At 41.0% G+C, this 18,083-nt stretch overlaps 1 protein-coding gene across 1 annotated transcript in view; it reads right to left on the reverse strand.

The window, feature by feature from the left end:
• Window positions 1–18,083, reverse strand: part of GNG2 (G protein subunit gamma 2) — a 136,360-nt gene that overhangs the window by 16,903 nt on the left and 101,374 nt on the right. The window contains exon 3 of the mRNA XM_060004562.1: window positions 6,945–7,060. Coding sequence (XP_059860545.1) covers window positions 6,945–7,031 — 87 coding nt within the window. The 5' untranslated portion in view covers window positions 7,032–7,060. The remainder of the gene's footprint in view (window positions 1–6,944; window positions 7,061–18,083) is intronic.

Consider the following 18,083-nt stretch of genomic DNA (forward strand, 5'->3'; position numbering starts at 1 on the left):
TAAAACATCTAGTTTGATCCTTAGTAAATGCAGAAGAAACATCCGTATTCTTTGCTATGCCTTGGAATTATACTGAAAATACAACAGGTGGAATGGTCAGCAAGATTAGTAATGCCAGAAATGGAAAGCACCATATCACCATGATGTCCTACATCACCAGGTGCCCGTATCACTGCTGGCGGCCAAAGGTGAGCCTAAAGGATCTCTCCACTATGATTGTGCAAAGCACCCAGGATCAAACTTTGACTGTGATATAGAGAAAGTATAATTGTATGGATAAATATCTACTATTTTAAATTTGTAAAATAAAGTGAATATTCTAAATTATCTTGCCCTCCCTGTTCCTCCAAGAAGATATTAAACTGATGATACACATCAATAGGATTTTTTTAAAAAAGGATATAGAAGAATTAATTTTCAAAACACGCATCAAGAAAAGTACATGATGGGCTTCCCTGGTGGCGCAGTGGTTGGGAGTCCGCCTGCCGATGCAGGGGACACGGGTTCGTGCCCCGGTCCGGGAGGATCCCACATGCCGCGGAGCAGCTGGGCCTGTGGGCCATCGCCGCTGAGCCTGCGCGTCCGGAGCCTGTGCTCCGCAACGGGAGAGGCCACAGAGGTGGGGGGCCCGCGTACAGCAAAAAAAAAAAAAAAAAAAGAAAGAAAAGTACATGATATTTAATTGATAAATCTCAATAAAGAAAAGACATTCAAAATTATCATCCAAAATAGTTATGTTTTTTAAGAAGGGAGAACTTTATCTGGCCTGAAAACGAGGCTATTCAGAAAACTACATTTCCTAGGGATTTTGAATTATCAAGCTTTAGCAGTACTGCTTCTCTAGCTCCTAGGTATAATGCACAAGGCTAAGAATATACTTGGTGCTTAACAAATATCTACTGAATTTTAAAAATTATATCAACCCTCATAAAAATGAAGTTTTATGCTCAATTATTAATGTATGCCTGGGTTCAAATTAAATTTTTTGCTCCACTTTCAGCAAATCAAATGAATTAGGACTGGATATCTTTGAACACAGCCTTTTCCTCTATAAATCCTAGACATACTATACCTATTTTATTAACCCTGAAAATACTCTCAATTGGCCTATAAGGAAGGTTGAATCTTACTGTTTCTAATAAGTTGAATGCAAGCATTTTAGGGAAGAGATGTTAAAACTTTCAATTCAAATGCTGGAAAAGTATTTGAAAAGTCCCAAACCTAAGATGTCTGTCCACTCTCTAGAATGAAGCATGATGTCTACCTGGCTTGTTTCTCACTACAGCTTTCCCTGAAGTTCAGTTCCAATGTATTATGAGTCAATTGTCAGAAAGATGATTTACTTATTAGAAACGTATATATTTGGTTCCATAATTACACATATTTGTCAGTTACGAAAATCGGTCTGTTCTTTTTATCTTGAACTGTTTTCGAAAGAAGGTATACTATAAATGCTGGCTACTTATAACCATACATTTGACATGAAACAATTTACTGTCTTAAAATGATCAATTATGCCCTTCTTTTTGGTATTTCACTGAATTTTATCCTGTTACAATGAGTTTTATTTGGCCAGTGACATCATGCTTGGAATTTCCCAAACTATAAATGTAATTGGAAATGTCATGCAAAATATAGTTCCTAATGTCTTGTTATATGACACCCTTAGTCTGTGAACTTAAAGCTATCCACTAACAAAAATGTTTTCTGACTGCCTGCATATCTCATCACCAAGAAGTAGACAACAATGTCTTTGACGTTGAGGACTGTGTAGTCTAGTTTGAAAAATTATCTGATGAAGGTAAAATTATTTAGTAAATTGACTAGTAAGTAGGATCAGAATGGAAAAGGAGGTTCATGAACAAGTGGGGATTTAAGCTGACCTGTAAGAGAGGAGTAAGATTTGGATAATGCCCTAGTCTAGCTGGGCTGCCGTAATAAAATACCAAAAATGGGTGGATTGTAAACAACAGAAATTGATTTCTCAGAGCTCTGGAGGATGTAACGTCTAAGATCAAGGTGCCAGCAGGTTTAGTGTCTGTTGAGGGTCTTGCTTCCTGGTTCATAGATGCCCGTGTTCTTGCTGTAACCTCACATGGTAGACGGGGCAAGGGAGTTCCCTGAGTCTTTATAAGGGCACTAATTCCATTCCGGAGGGCTCTGCCTTCATGACCCAATCACTTCCCAAAGGCCCCACCTCCAAATACTATTCCATTGGGTGTTAGGATTTTAACATATGAATTTTGGGAGGGACACAAACATTAGGTCTATAGGACATAGGAAAAGAATAAGAGGAAGGGTGTTCTCAGTGAGGGATCCAGAATAACCAGAGAGATGGGAATCTGCATAGCATATTCTTGAGATAGTGAGAAGAGCCAGTTGGAAAGGTCTATCGGAACCATTTGGGAGAAATGAGAAATAAATTTGACATTTTTATGTGCAATTTAAAGGGCATCCAACTAGATAAGAAGCAATCATTTCACCCAGGCTCCTGGCCTTGGCTTTCTTTTGCACTTACATCTACATTATTCATGATGTCAACAACACCCTCTGTTAAAGGGCATTCTTCTAGCTTACAATGATTCTCACTCCTCCTTAACTATCTGTCCCCTTCCCAACCATATGGGTGGGTTAGTTCCTAGGAGCTATGTTTGTGCAGCGTGGTTCAATTCTAGCGTCAGTTGATTGAAGCTGCATGGCTCATCCTTGGTAGAACAAATATACCACTCTAGGAATATGGGAGTGAGACTAAAAGGGTTGACATGAATCTATCTCTTTCTTCATGGAGCTGAAAGTATGACATGTGATCCTCAGAGCCATGGGCAGCCACCTTGTGTCTGCCATATGGAACAGGCAGCTGAGAAATCTATTCCTCTCAGGAAAAGAAAGAGGCAGCTATACAGGGAGAAACAGAGGCATATCACAGAGCACTTGCAGTTCCCGCTGGCCTTCCAGCTCTCACTCCCCCTGCTTAATCAACTACATTTCTGCTCTTAGATTCTGAGACGCCCTGTATCTTTTATAATCGATCCCTTCTTTCTGCTTAAGTCAGCTTGGGTTAGGTTTCTCTTATTAGAAACCCAGAGTCCTAACATAATGATGAATAAATAGATTTAACTGAAGTCCTACTGTCCTTTGCTTTTATACATGCTCTCTCAAATTGTGCTCTCAGGACAAGCTTTCTTTCACTGGCCTTTGCTCGACAGCAGTGTATCTTGTTGTTTTGTACATCTGAGTGTCACAGTGTCCACAACCTCTCTCTGCTCCTTTCCCCAGATCCCTTCCCAGCTTTCTTTGGTTTCTCTTTCCTTTCTCTCCTTGAATGAAATGCTAACAAAGAAACACAGAGAGGCTGGGAGTATCATTTATATATGCCTGAGGCTTATGTACAGATAATGGGTTCATTAGTCCAAATCTCTCAGGATCTGTGATGCAAAGGGATAGGAAACAAGAAGGTTTAAAAATGAATATGTTATTCAGACCCTCTCAAGGTAGGGCCTCTCCAGGTTATTCTGGAGGCCACAGGAGGGATAAGGCCACCCCCTGCTTAAGGGACCTTTGACAGCTCCAGTGTCAGCTGTGTCCCCTTTTCCTTGTTCCTTTTTTTTAAAAAAATTATTTATTTATTTATTTTGGCTGCACTGAGTCTTACTTGTGGCACATGGGATCTTTAGCTGCGGACTTAGTTGTAACATGCAGACTCTTAGTTGTGGCATGCATGCAGGATCTAGTTCCCCAACCAGGGATAGACCCTGGGCCCCCTGCATTGGGAGCACAGAGTCTTACCCACTGGACTACCAGGGAAGGCCCTCCTTTTCCTTGTTCCTTGTTGCCTCAGCTGTACTAGGCTCTGCCAGATGGACATAAAGCCACTGCCACCTTTATAGCTTGAAGAGGTCACTACTCTAATTGGAAAATCAGAAACCTGAGATCTTCAGAGAGAAGCCCCTTCTTGCTGACGGGATCATGTACCAAAAGTAGGTGGAGAAGCCTGACCACTCAGAAGCCTGGAAGGGACTCCAAAAGGCAAGCCCTAAACCAGCTAGCTGTCAACAGTGTCAACACAGTCGCAGTTTTACCCAAGAGCTAAACTAAAAATAATCTGACACTTCACCACAGCATGCCTGCCTGGCTCTGATGCGCAGAACAAATGCTGAGATACAGGCTGCCACTGCATTTCCAACAATTTCAGGTCTAATGACGTCAAGAGGAATTCAGAGATATGAAAGTGACGACCATGTAGGAAGGCAGTCACTCATTGTTCAGCTCATCAGGCTAATGCTTTGTCGCTCTAGAACAGACAGTGATTTATTTGGTGTCTTCAGAAGCAGTATTCAAAGGGAATCAGGGTGTGGTGTTGATCTCTTTCTCATGGTATTTGGTAATTATGCTTTTTGGATACCTTATTTGTGTTAATAATAGGTCCTGTTCATTTTTTGGGCAACCTCTTACCAGACTAGGAGATCCTTGAGAGCAAGAATCGTGTCTTCTTTTTCATCTAGCTCTACACCTCTATAGAGCTATAGAGATCTGACAAGGCCTGGCGATTTAGAAAGCTCTCAATAAAATATTTATTGGTTAAAGGAATAAATGAATAACCGAAAAATAGCAAAAGTCCAACCTAATGATGAAGGTTTGGGAAAGTGTCTTAAAGGATACAATGACTGAGTCTTCAAGGAGTCACTGGAGTTGGTAAAGCAGAAACGTAGAGAGGAGGAGAGTGAATGTTAAAGGCATTTGAAATAGCCATCAAGGGAATTAAAAATGGTTCAATATAGCATGTGGGTGAGAGGAAGGGGATGAAGCCGAAAAGTGGGGCAGGGGCTTTGCTATCGAGTTTGAATTTCATTTTCCAGGTGATGGGAATCATGAAAAGATCTTCAGTAAGAGAGGAACCTAATGAGGTTTTCTTGTAGAAAGCTGTCTGTGGCCACATGGAGAGTAAGCGACGGCAGGGATGGAGATGGGGTTGAGACGGGATTGCAAAGATCAGCTAAGAGCACCTTTCAATCAGTAATTCAGGTGAGAGGTGATGAAGGTCTGACCTATGGCTGAAAAGGTTTGGTTTTGTCCTGTTCTTCCCACTGTCAGCTTTTCATCACCACCAACACCATCACACCCTCCTTCAGGATGTGGGCCTGGGGATGCTGAGTAGTAACAGAAAATGCCAACCACAGCAGTGCTTTTCAAACACTTTTTTCTTCGTTGGGCCACGCCAAAAGGCAAGGTGGCATTTTCCAGAAGGTTCATGGGCAGAACCAAAAACAAACAAAGAACCGAATGACTCTTTTTGGTGCCACAATCTTTGGGCCACCTCACTTCTCTCAGCAGGTACTGTGCGCACTTGCCATATTATACTTTTTTTAAGAAAGGAAATAAAAAAAGAAGAGGCAGAAAAGGAGAAGAGGAAGGTAAAAAAAGCACAAGACAGATGGTGAAGACCCTTTATCATATTCATAAATAAAGAATTAAAGTTATTGCAAGAAAGAAGCTGTTTACATTTTGTGGTCCATTACCAGGACTTGAATTTTACAAAGCAGATTCAGGATAGATGGAAATTTGCTCAGTTTACTTATGGAGGAAGACCAGCTCTCCCTTCATGCTCTAGCCCAGACCTGATGGGAGTTGTAAGGAGTAAACCCCTTCCTATAGGACCATGGTTCCCAACCTTAACTATACATTGAAATTAACTGATAATTAAAAGAAATACTGCTGCCTGAATCATACCCTAATAGACTCTAATTTAATTGGTCTACAGTGTGGTCTTAGAATTGGTCCTTTTATAAAATTCCCTGGGTGATATGAATATACAGGTGGGCTGAGAACCACGGCTATACACCAGTGGTCAGCAAAGCTTTTCTCTAAAAGGCCAGAGAGTAAAAATTTTAGGCTTTGTGGGCCACAGGGTCTCTGCTGCAACTACTCTACCCTGCTGTAGTGTGAAAGTAGCCACAGACAGTATGTAAACGAATGGGTGGGGCTGTGTTCTAATAAAGTTTTATTGAGAAAAACAGTCATTGGGCTGGACTTGGCTCGTGAGCCATAATTTATTGACCCTCGTTTTAGAATCACATTCCAAAGGATGGCTGGATTGTTCAGATTGCTAAGTCAGGTATGGACGAATCTTCCAGTTTAAAAAAGGTATCTGAAAGAATGTTCTAATTTTAGTAAAATGAGATATGTTGCTGAGTTCCATTTCATAAAATGCTCAGGTCTTCTGGGAAAGTGAAGCTTTGATAGTTGACATAAATTTACTTTACTACCCTACAGTAGCTATCTGTGTGGATTAATTTACAATGAAAATCTGCCAACAAAAGGTTTAAAGTCCTGGCTTAATATGTTAGGTCCAACTTAAGGCAAAGCTGTCAGGTTAGATCTGGGGAGTGAGAGAAAGAAAGAAGTGGAGTATTAAGTTCCATGAAACCTCTATGCTGTTTGACTTCTCAGGGAGACCACATGTGGTTTTTGCGTTCTGAAGAAAAAAACTCCAGTAAGGTATAAAGAAGAAAAAAAATAACAGGCAGTGGTGGATAGAAGGATTAGACATGACAATAGACACTAAAAATTAGAACTGACATAAGGACAGAAAAAATTAAACCCAAGTGAGAAGGGGGTCTTTACAAGGTCAGAGAAATGAACTGGTAGATTTCTATGTTTTATGGGTTTTCCAAATCCCTTGACTAGAATTCAGCCATGAGCCGAAGTTTTGTTTTGACGTCCACATAGAGAACCAGTTTTAATTTATACTATCATTTTATTCTGGAGAAATCCAGAAGAGGCAAAGACACATTAGAAAAATGAACTTCTGCCTAACCATTAAGTTTCTCTTCCACCGTCACTGGTTTCATCACTCTCAACAGAAAAGTAGCCAAATGACACATGGCTGCAAGTCATGCTCCTGACAATCAAGGCTCGCTGGGCTGTGTGGGTTACGCCATCCTTACCTTTATCCTATCGATGTTGGCTTCCATCTTCAGCTGTTCTACCAGTTTCCTGGCTTGAGCTATGCTGGCGGTGTTGTTGCTGGCCATTGGAATGCTGGGTGGGTTTTTCAGACACACTGGGAAAGAAAACAAGAAGGAAAAATGCATCAGAGAATTCTCCAGCTGCCAAATGTGCAGATTCATCATAGCTGGGGGATCCCACCCAAAATGGCTATAGTCAGGCTAGGCTCCTCCAGCCATCTACATCCCCAATCCAGCACTGAGTCTGAGTGGCAGGCAGGCCAGAAGATGAGGTTTGCTTTTCCAACTCCCTACCTCTGCCCTTCCATCCTTCTTTGGGGGGAAAAAAAAAGAAGAAAGTTCATCAAATCAGATAAGATATGCTGCCACATTAAGAAAGCTAGTTATTAAATTTATGTCAATTTATGAAATAAGTTCAAAATGGTAAGGGTGACAGTATGCATAATTACGGTTGTTATTTATTGGGTACTGCCATTGTTAGATACTGTGTTAAGTGCCCTCAGAGGATGAGGAATGAAAGGTGAGCAGAGGCAGGAATGGTAAATTATATAATCCCTAAGGACTAAAAACACTATGTTTACAATGTTCTCTTGATGGGCTCAAATGCTGACTCTCTGGTTAACTGTAAGCACCTCAGTCTATTACACTGCAGAGACACTGCAACAGGACTTGTGGGTTTTTTGTGTTATTTATCCAACACGGTCTATTTGAAATATGGCTTGATTCACAACCAATTACTTTACTCATAATTCTTCAGGAACAAACTATAATGTCAAGGGGTAGGCGTTGCTATGTCTAAATTGTTACTTGCATCGATGAGTAGACCAGTGGTATTCTAAATTAAGTACAACAGACTTAATATTTTTATGAATATGGAATGGAACATAAATGTTTAGAGAGTGGAGTTCTGTACCTATGTAGATGGTGAGATGGTTTCTTTGTCTCTGGCTCTACCAGACCCACTCCCATCCTTGTCCCCTAATCCCTTCAAGTCCTATCCCAATTTCATTTCTCTTCTAATGATTTCTTGACCCACCATCTCACTTTATTCTTGTTGTTCATCTCAGAAAGTATCCTATTTATTTTCAGTGCCCATTTCCCCCACATTCTCATCAGGTCTTGCTCCATGTCAAGGTGCCATATACTATTTCAGGGCCGTCGATGTAAATTTGCCCCTTGAGGTCACTGACACCCAATAGTGAAGGAATGTCTGAGAGCTGCAATTTAACTAGAGTGCACGACCCAAGAAATGAGAAACATTAAACACTGCTTCAGTCACCACCAGTCATATCTTGTTCTGAAGACATTATATTAAAAACCGTGACTTCTAGTAGCTTTGGGGAATATTTTTATCTAGGGATAAGGTAGGATCAGGCTACTACCTCAAAAAGGAAAGAGGACACATAGAAAACCTACAGAAAGAAAAATAACCCATAATAAGTTCAGTACATAGGTTTTTACATATCCATGAAAATCAAGAAAATTTTTATTTTAATTACCAAAAAAGCAAAAGTCTATAAATTATCTTCTTTGGTTCTTATTTCTTGACATTTAACTCTCTGTAAACAAAGAGGTCCCTTCGTGGATAGTGTTATTTTATAAAGAATACTGCAAAAGCCAGCCCAATAACATTTATAGTATAAATTGGAGGATAGTACACTGTTCCCTCAATTTATTTTCAAAGGGTTTGGAGACAATAAAATGGGAAGGAAGACTGAAAGAATTTTGAAGCCACAAAGATCTCCGAACTCTACTTTCAAATGCTTGAAGATCAAGGGAGGGATCCTGCATGCAAAAACAAACAAACAAAAAAGGAGGCTTTAACAACAACTGCGATTTCATCAGCATGGTTAGGGACCTAATCATCTTAGCCCCACAGGGAAATTATGTGCCCCCAAATCAAATGGACATCCACCAGCCTTGCAAAACTTCACAGGGCCAAGATGGAGTATTGACTTATCCAGTAGAGTAGCCTAACTCTTCCAGTGATCCAAAGTGGAAGGAGTCCTGGTCTACAGGCCTCTGGACACTGTTCTGTAAAGTTCATGTTTCCTCCAAACTAGAACTTATCACACTAGAATACAGACTATCACAGAATTTCCAAATCCTCATTGGGCTTGAGGGACCTCTGAGAGTCTGGTCAGCTATTCTTCTGCCCTTGAATCTAAACCAGATAACATAGTAACCTGTGGCAGAGACCACTGCTTGCTCCCAATACCCCTTTTCCTCTTCTTCATTAGTGATAACAATTTTTTTTTTAACAGAGACCACAAGAACCTTGAATTTTAGTTGGGGACATTTTGCTGAAAGGTGCATTCTCAGGCTCCTTTGCAGCTTGGTGTGCTGATATGACTAAGTTTGGCCAATGAGACATAAGCAGAAGTGTCGTGAAGGGAAGGGATGTGCCCTTTGCCTCCCCTTCTTCTTGTTACTGGCCTAGAAGATAGTCATATTGACCACAGAGCTCCATCTTGAACATCTGGGCTACACTCCAGGAGGAGCAGGAAGGATCTGGGTCCTTACTGATACTGTAGAGACACCATGCCAGCTGTGAACTGGCTGCCATCTATGTGAAGAGAAATAAGCACCTATCTTGTTTACACCACTATTATTAAGGGTTTCTCTACTGTTGGCTCACAGGTCTGCCATTAACTGATTAAATAACCCATTATTTTTATTTGAGTATCCAGGAAAGTCTATGTCCTAATGCCTGTTAATGTTCCCTGGAAAAAGCTGTAGCTGTCCTGAGGAGGCTGAGATGGAAAGTGTATGAGTTTTCTATTGCTGCTGTAACACCTTACTACAAATTTAGTAGCTTAAAGAATATAAATGTATCTTAATAGTTCTGGAGGTTAGAAGTCTGAAAGAGATCCCACTGGGCTAAAGTCAAGATATTGGCAGGGCTTCATTCCTTCTGGAGGTCTAAAGGAAAATGTCTCCTTTCCTCACATAGCTTCTAAAGGTTGCCGGCATTCCTGGGCTCTTGGCTTTTTTCTTCATCTTCAAAACCAACAAAGGTGAGTTGACTCCTTCTCACTCTACATCACTCTAACCTCTTCGGTAGTCACCTCTCTCTCTGACTCTCCTCTGCCTCCTTCTTCCACTTTTAGGAACCATTGTAACCACACTGGGTCCACTCTGATAATACAGGTTAATCTCTGTATCTTTAGGTCAACTGATTAGCAACCTTAATTCCATTTGCAACCTTAATTCCCTTTGCCATGTAACATAACAATCTGCAGGTTCCAGGTATGGGGACATGGACATCTTTGGGGGCCTTTATTCTACCTACAATGGAAGGAGACCTCTGTGCAGGTAGAGAAGGAAAGTGGAAAGGTGGGATGTTGAGGTGGGAAAGAAGAGGGATGGGGCAGGACGTAAGATTAGAAATGCTGGGGAGAGAACAAATAAAACCTAAATGGACTTAAGAAAAAAAAGTAGACAAAGACTTTGGTTTGTGCTTCTAGCTTTACAAAGATCCTGTATGTTTTTCTTTCACCATATGACCCAACAAAATCTAGGGCCACTTTCAGAATCACTTAGTGCATTTTCCTCTTTTTCACATCCGGCTGCTTTCCCGTAAAAGCAATGAAGAAATCCCCCTCCTGAAAACTGAAAGAACTGTAGAGTCCTAGACCAGTGTTCCAAAGAAGTATGTGATATTGAGATTTATAAGAAATATATATTTGGTCTTTGACCTATTCTTGGCACAGAGCTCCTAAAACCCTTGGAATCTCCTGTGGTAAGACCAATAAATGTCTTTAGTTATGTTAATGAGGTGACTTTTGGAAAGCCCTTAGGCAACCTGAGGATGGGGGAGCTGTTTGCCACGAGAACCAACCATGTGATTAGACGGTTGAAACTTTCAGAACTCACCCCCAACCCCAACCTCCTGAAAGGAAAAAAGGGCTGAAGGTTGAATCAGTTGCCAGTGGCCAATGATTTAATTAATCACGACTATGTAAAGAAGGCTCCATAAAAACCCAAAAGGACAAGGTTTGGAGAGCTTCCAGGTCGGTGAACGCGTGGAGATGCTGGAAGAGTGGCCCACCCAGAGAGGGTATGGGAGCTCTGCACCCTTTCTCCATACCTTGCCCTTTGCATCTCTCCCATCGGGTTGTTCCTGAGTTACATTCCTTTATAATAAACTGGTAACCTAGTATGTAAAATGTTTCTCTGAGTTCTGTAATAGTAAATTAATCAAAACCAAGGAAGAGGTCATGGGAATCTCTGATTTATAGCCAGTCAGTCAGAAGTACAGGTAACAACCTGGGCTTGCAATGGGGGGCCTGAATTGTGTTGGTGGGTAGGGGGAGGAGAAGGCAGTCTTGTAAGATCAACCCTTAACCTGTGGAACCTGATGCTATCCCTGGGTAGGCAGTGTCAGAATTAAAGAATTAAGTTAAATTGTAGGACACTCAACTGGTGTCAGAGGATTGTTTATTGGTGTGAAGGGAACTGCCCCCCTCCACACACTGGGATTGGGTCCTGGAGCCCTACTGAAGTATGTATTTTCCTAAAAAGTGACTATGGTAAATAAGATAAAGTTAGCTTATCTTCTAAGCTTGAAGCATTTGGACAATGCATCACACACACTCACACTCTCACACACACACACACACACACACACACACACACACACACACCTCTTTTCATCTTACAAATCTGAAACTCTGTACCCATTAAACAATAACACCCATTCCTTTCTCCCGCAGCCTGGGAAACCACCATTCTACTTTCCGTCTCTATGATTTTGATTACTCTAGGTACCTCACAGAAGTGGAATCATACAGTATTTGTCTTTACATGACTGTCCTGTTTCACTTAGCATAATGTCCTCAAGGTTCATTCATGTTGTAGCATGTGTCAGAATTTCCTTCCTTTTTAAGGCTGAATAATATTACATTCTATGTATACACCATATTTTATCAATTCATCTGTTGACGGACACTTGGGATGCTTTCACGTTCTAGCTACTGTGAGTAATGTTGCTGTGAATATGGGAGTACACATATCTCTTCAAGACTCTGCTTTCAGTTCTTTTGAGTATATACCCAGAAATGGAGTTGTTGGATCATATAGGGTAAGTCTATTTTTAATTTTTTGAGGGACAGCAATACTGTTTTCCGTAGCAGCTGTACCATTTTACATTATCACTAAAAGTGCACAAGGGTTCCAGTTTCTCTTCATCCTCATGAACACATTCTTTTTTTTTCTTTTTTTAAAATAGTAGCCATCCTAATGGGTGTGAGGTGGTACCTCATTATAGTTCAATTTGCATTTCCCAAATGAGTAGTGATATGACTTTTCATGTGCTCATTGGCCATTTGGATATCTTTTTTTGGAGAAATGTCTATTCAAGCCTTTTAAAATCAGGATTCTTGTTGTTGAGTTTTAGGAATTTTCTATATATTCTGGATACCAATCTCTAATCAGATATATGGTTTGCAAATATTTTCTCCCATTCCATGGATTGTCTTGTCACTCTGTTGATAGTGTACTTTGATGCATAAAAGTTTTTAATTTTCAGGAAGTCAAATTTTTCTATTTTTTTCTTTGGTTGCCTATGCCTTTGGTGTTAGAGCTGGGAAATCACTGCCAAAACTAAAGTTGTGAATGTTATGCTCCATTATTTTGAAGGAGAAAAGAATATGCCACTCCAAGATATGTCACTATGGCATACTGGTTATTTTGAATTGAAGTTAGTTAAGAAAATAGCCAGTGCAAGAATACCCTCACTCTCTTTGTCCCCCTGAAAGCAGGAAATAAATCTCCTGTGTGAAGGCACCCTCCCTCTACCAGGAAGGTAGAAGGCATCCTTATTGCCAGAGACAGGAAATTCAGAGCCCAGAAGGCTGTATCGACAAACCTTGTTACTTCTTCAGTAATTTGCTATCCCAAGCCCAGGTCCATTCATCTTGTTGATTCACAAACATATTGTTTCCCTGTCTAAAAGGTATAAAAGCTGCCTGCTTTGGTCACTTCTTTGAGTCTCATTTCTTTATGGGCTCATGTATATGTACAAAATTAAATTTGTTTTTCTCCTGTTAATCTTTTTTTTTTTTTTTTTTTTTTTTTTTTTGCGGTACGCGGCCCTCTCACTGTTGTGGCCTCTCCCATTGTGGAGCACAGGCTCCGGACGCGCAGGCTCAGCGGCCGTGGCTCACGGGCCCAGCCGCTCCGCGGCATATGGGATCTTCCCGGACCGGGGCACAAACCCGTGTCCCCATGAATCGGCAGGCGGACTCTCAACCACTGCGCCACCAGGGGAGCCCTCTCCTGTTAATCTTATGTCAATTTAATTATTAGACAAGCCAAAGAATCGAGAATGGAAGAAGGGGAAAGTTTTCCTCCTCTCCAGTTTTGGTGCCTGTACACAGTTCACTCTCGGGCTGCGGCAGCTGAGAGACCCTGGGAGCTCTGGTGGGTGCTGGCAGAAGGAAAGAATTCGTACCAAATCAGTCTCCCAGGTCTCTGCCTGCAAGCTCTCATAGAAGTGAGAATGGTAAGAATCCTTTTCTTTTTCTAAATTCAGATTAGTAGGAGAAAATATTTTTATGAATTAGTTCCTTGGGTATGGCGACTTGTAAAGATACGTTGTGAGTACTCTTGTTATCTATTTATTCCTTTTCTCCCAGAGATGGGCATTGTTTTCCTTTTTCTCTGCCTTTTGTGTCATTTCTCATAAGGAGAAGAACCATAGGGCAGAACACAGGCATAGGTTCTAGAAGCCTGTTGTCTGATCTGGTTTCACACGCTGGTGAGTTCACGGTTCTCAAGAGACTGGGAGCTATTTAGACAAACTTTGCTCTGGGTCCTCTAATGTAAAAACTGGGTGAAGTTTTCCTTTCATCTTGTTCTATGTCCTGAAAGCATAACTCTATGAGCAGTAAGAATATTCTCTGGTTTCTGCTAGCCGGAGAATGCAAGTAATAGCTTGCACTTGGTGGCCAGTTGAATAGACTGGATTCCAAGACATGAAGTCACAAGCAATGTTCTCTTTGTCCAACTGTGCCAGCTTTCAGGGAAGTTTGTCATAAGGGGCCTTTGTCATCTCAGCCTTCGTTGTCTTGCTAGTGCTGGAAAAGTCTCATTCTATTAATGCCTGCCTGGTGTCATAGATTAGTAGGTCTGTGACTAGAGTGGCCTCATGCTCTTGTGAGAGACCAGAGACACTGTTTGCACTATACCGTTCTTACTACCTATGACAACTTTGCTTTCTTAGGTTAAATATGGAATGAAGTCTCTGGATCTTCTGAGGACTATGTCTTTTGTACTGTCCTTTGTGATGCCTCTTGCATCCATGGTTAAACTGTAAAAAGACTTACTGGTTTGAGTCTCTATTGAGATTAATGTAAGTTCCTACTCATCAATGGCCAAAGGATCCTTTGAACTGGCAATATTTGAAAGAAAGAGAGTTTTTAAGAGCACTCTCATTCTAAACGACTGTCTTACTGGTACCTATGGAAAGACCAAATTAAAAAGAGAACACAAGGGCTTCCCTGGTGGCGTAGTGGTTGAGAGTCCGCCTGCCAATGCAGGGGACACGGGTTCGTGCCCTGGTCCGGGAAGATCCCACATGCCGCGGAGCGGGTAGGCCCATGAGCCATGGCCGCTGAGCGTGCGTGTCCGGAGCCTGTGCTCCGCAATGGGAGAGGCTACAACAGTGAGAGGCCCGCGTACCGCAAAAAAAAAAAAAAAAAAAGAGAACACAAAGGAATATAATGTCTAGCCTTAGGGACCCTCTTAACAAGATGAAAGAACAGACATTTGACTTAGAAAAAAAATTAAAGACCACATCCAACATAAATTCCCCCTTTAAAAAATCTGGCCCCATCTCCTCAGTAAATTCCCTTAGCTCCTCAAACTCCTCCATCTTCCCCTTAAACACCCAGCTGCCTGTTTTAACTTCCCATTCCCTAAAAGATTTATAGAGAGCACTCTGATCTCTAGGCCTCAAGTATACAGGTTACTCATGCAAATGCCGAAAGCCGGGAAGTAAATTTAACAGACGTATCCAGGATGGAGAGTAAGGCCTTCTTTGCTATTCCTTACAACTCCTCCTACTTTCCAGGGCTCATAATCAGGCTCTGCCAGCTTCAGGTCTTTCTATACAATGTCCTTTGTAGATGTATCCTGGACCCCTCCACCCAACACCACAAAGAATTCATATCCCCTGGAAAGCAACAGACCTTTTAAATGACAAAGCCCTTTACCTCCACTTTGAGAAGATCCTACCAAATTTAAAGATGTATTTAAAAGAGTATTGGCCATTTACAGCCCTTCTCCCAGAGGAAACAGATGACCAGAATTTCTCCCAGGCCCTCCTATAAAATGGTCAGGAAATGGACCAGGTGGAGGCTGATGTTTAGCAAATATTACACTATATTATATATTAAATATTATATATGATATGCAAAGGTAGAGGCTTTCCTGCCCAAGGTGAATTGGTCTAAGGTTAAATTGTACACTCAGAAAAAGGAGAACATCCAAAGGCCTTTATAAAATGCTTTGTACAGACTTTTCAAAGGCATACTGCATTAAGCCCTGAAGCTCCAGAAAACAGAAATCTTTTAATTTCTTCCTTAATATGAAATTTTCTCCTAAATTTAAAAAGGCAAATTCAAAATAGTGTGCCTGGGTGAACTAGTCAACCTCTAAGCATTATGATGGAAGCAGCTACCCAATTCTTTGAAGACAGATTGCAGGAGAAAAAAAGGAACTATAATCAACAATACTTGATTTGCAACTTGAATCTTCAGAAAAACAAAAGCATAGCTCTGAGAGCAGCTCAAAGTCCACTCAGACCCTTTCCCATTTGCCTTCAGGTATTTGCAGATATAATTAAAAAATCAAGACATTGGAAGTACAATTGTCCTGACTTAAGAAAAAGAAGGAAAAAATTAAATAGTAATTACCTTAGACTTCTGATAATAGATACACTCCCAAATTCCTACATTCTTTCCCTGTCCCTTGAAGATCTAAATCTTATCATGTATTTATAAAGCAAACAGCTCAAGAGGTAAATAGAACACTGCTCACAATTGCCTGAGACACAAGATAAAAAAAGGAGGGGGGGGGCTTTTAAAAATACAAACTACTATAAACTCACTGGCCTAAATCTAGCCCACAGCATTCATAAGATTACTTGTCAAGGACAAACACAAATCTTAAAAGTCTCCTGCACAAACATTAGTAAAAAGCTTTAGCCATTTAAGAGAGTGAGCTTAACTTGTTCTGTCCTACAGAGATATAATTTGAATTCAACTGTTATTTATAAACTAGCGAGTGTTATTTTATTGTACCTGATTCATGGCTAAAGTTTTAGAACAAAAGCTATAAAGTCTCTGTGTCTGTCTGTGTGTTTACATATGTCTATAAATCTATGTTATGTATATGTGATATTTTTCTACCTCTGTATGGTATTGCCAAAATCATTTTGTAAATGAGCTCTATTTAACTGGCTTAAACTTAAGCTCTTATGAATTAAGCATTCCTAAAACTCAGAAACATAGAAACTAACTCAAATGTTTTTCAAGTTCATGTGATGTGGGATATCCTTTGCTAAATAAATGCTAGTTTAAGTTCGTTAAAATAGACATGTCTTCAGAATCATCAGCATTAAATATAATGCAGACATGCAACTTTTATTCTACCTGGGTTTACTAGTCAAGTAAGCTCATGTTATCTCTGTTGCAAAATTTGTAAACAAGAAAAATAACTCAAAATGATGGCTGGCCACTTTGATGTCTTAGGAAATTTTCATGAGTGATCTAGATATGACTGTTGGGAACAAGTGAATTAAATAAATGTAAGTGGGCTAAAAATTTTTAAGTGAACTTTTCAATAATAATTATGTTTTATGATATATACTTAAATAGTTTCCCAACTCCCTTTGGTAACTTATACCCTTAGAGTTTTGCTAAGTTAAATTAAATGATAGAAATGTATGGAATATCTAGATAATTTCCAAATAAGATAAGACACAGAAACATTAATTATTGAACATGGGTTTATCCACTTTTGGTTTCTGATTACAGAGAAACTAAAGATATTTGGGTCTATTAGGAAATATTATGTACCACATTGAAAGGTTACAATACAAAGAAACATATGCTTTTAGAAATTATAAAATGTATTCATAAATTTGCCAATCCAAGAATGCTGGTATAATGTACAATTCACAACTGCTTACTTCTTGGTTTTTACTAGAAATTAAGGTTTCTACAAATTAAAAATTCTAATTAATAAATGCAATTGGAACTACCAAAAATAATAAGAAAAACGTTTCTGTGTAAGAAAAGTAGGTTGTGTTTAGGGTTAAAAAAGGTATGAGGGGGATTCAGGAGAAGATGGCAGAAGAGTAGGACGCCAGAGAGATTACCTTCCTCCCCACAGATACATCAGAAATACATCTACATGTGGAACAACTCCTATAGATCACCCACTGAACGCTGACAGAAGACCTCAGACCTCCCAAAAGGCAAGAAACTCCCCACGTACCTGGGCAGGGCAAAAGAAAAAAGAATAAACAGAGACAAAAGAATAGGGACGGGCCCTGCACCAGCGCGAGGGAGCTGTGAAGGAGGAAAGGTTTCCACAAACTAGGAAGCCCCTTTGAGGGCGGAGACTGCGGGTGGCGGAGCGGGGACGCTTCGGCACCGCGGAGGAGAGCGCAGCCACCCGGGTGCGGAGGGCAAAGCGGAGAGATTCCTGCACAGAGGATCGGTGCCGACCAGCACTCACCAGCCCAAGAGGCTTGTCTGCTCACCCGCCGGGGCGGGAGGGGGCTGAGAGCTGAGGCTCGGGCTTCGGTCGGAGCGCCGGGAGAGGACTGGGGTCGGCGGCGTGAACACAGCCTGAAGGGGGCTAGTGCGCCACGGCTAGCAGGAAGGGAGTCCGGGAAAACGTCTGGACCTGCCGAAAAGGCAAGAGACTTTTTCTTGCCTCTTTGTTTCCTGGGGCGCGAGGAGAGGGGATTAAGAGCGCTGCTTAAAGGAGCTCCAGAGACGGCGCGACCCGCAGCTATCGGCGCGGACCCCACAGACAGGCATGAGATGCTAAGGCTGCTGCTGCCACCACCAAGAAGCCTGTGTGTGAGCACAGGTCACTATCCCC

The sequence above is a fragment of the Delphinus delphis genome, chromosome 2, assembly GCF_949987515.2.
Source record: "Delphinus delphis chromosome 2, mDelDel1.2, whole genome shotgun sequence".
NCBI lineage: Eukaryota > Metazoa > Chordata > Mammalia > Artiodactyla > Delphinidae > Delphinus > Delphinus delphis.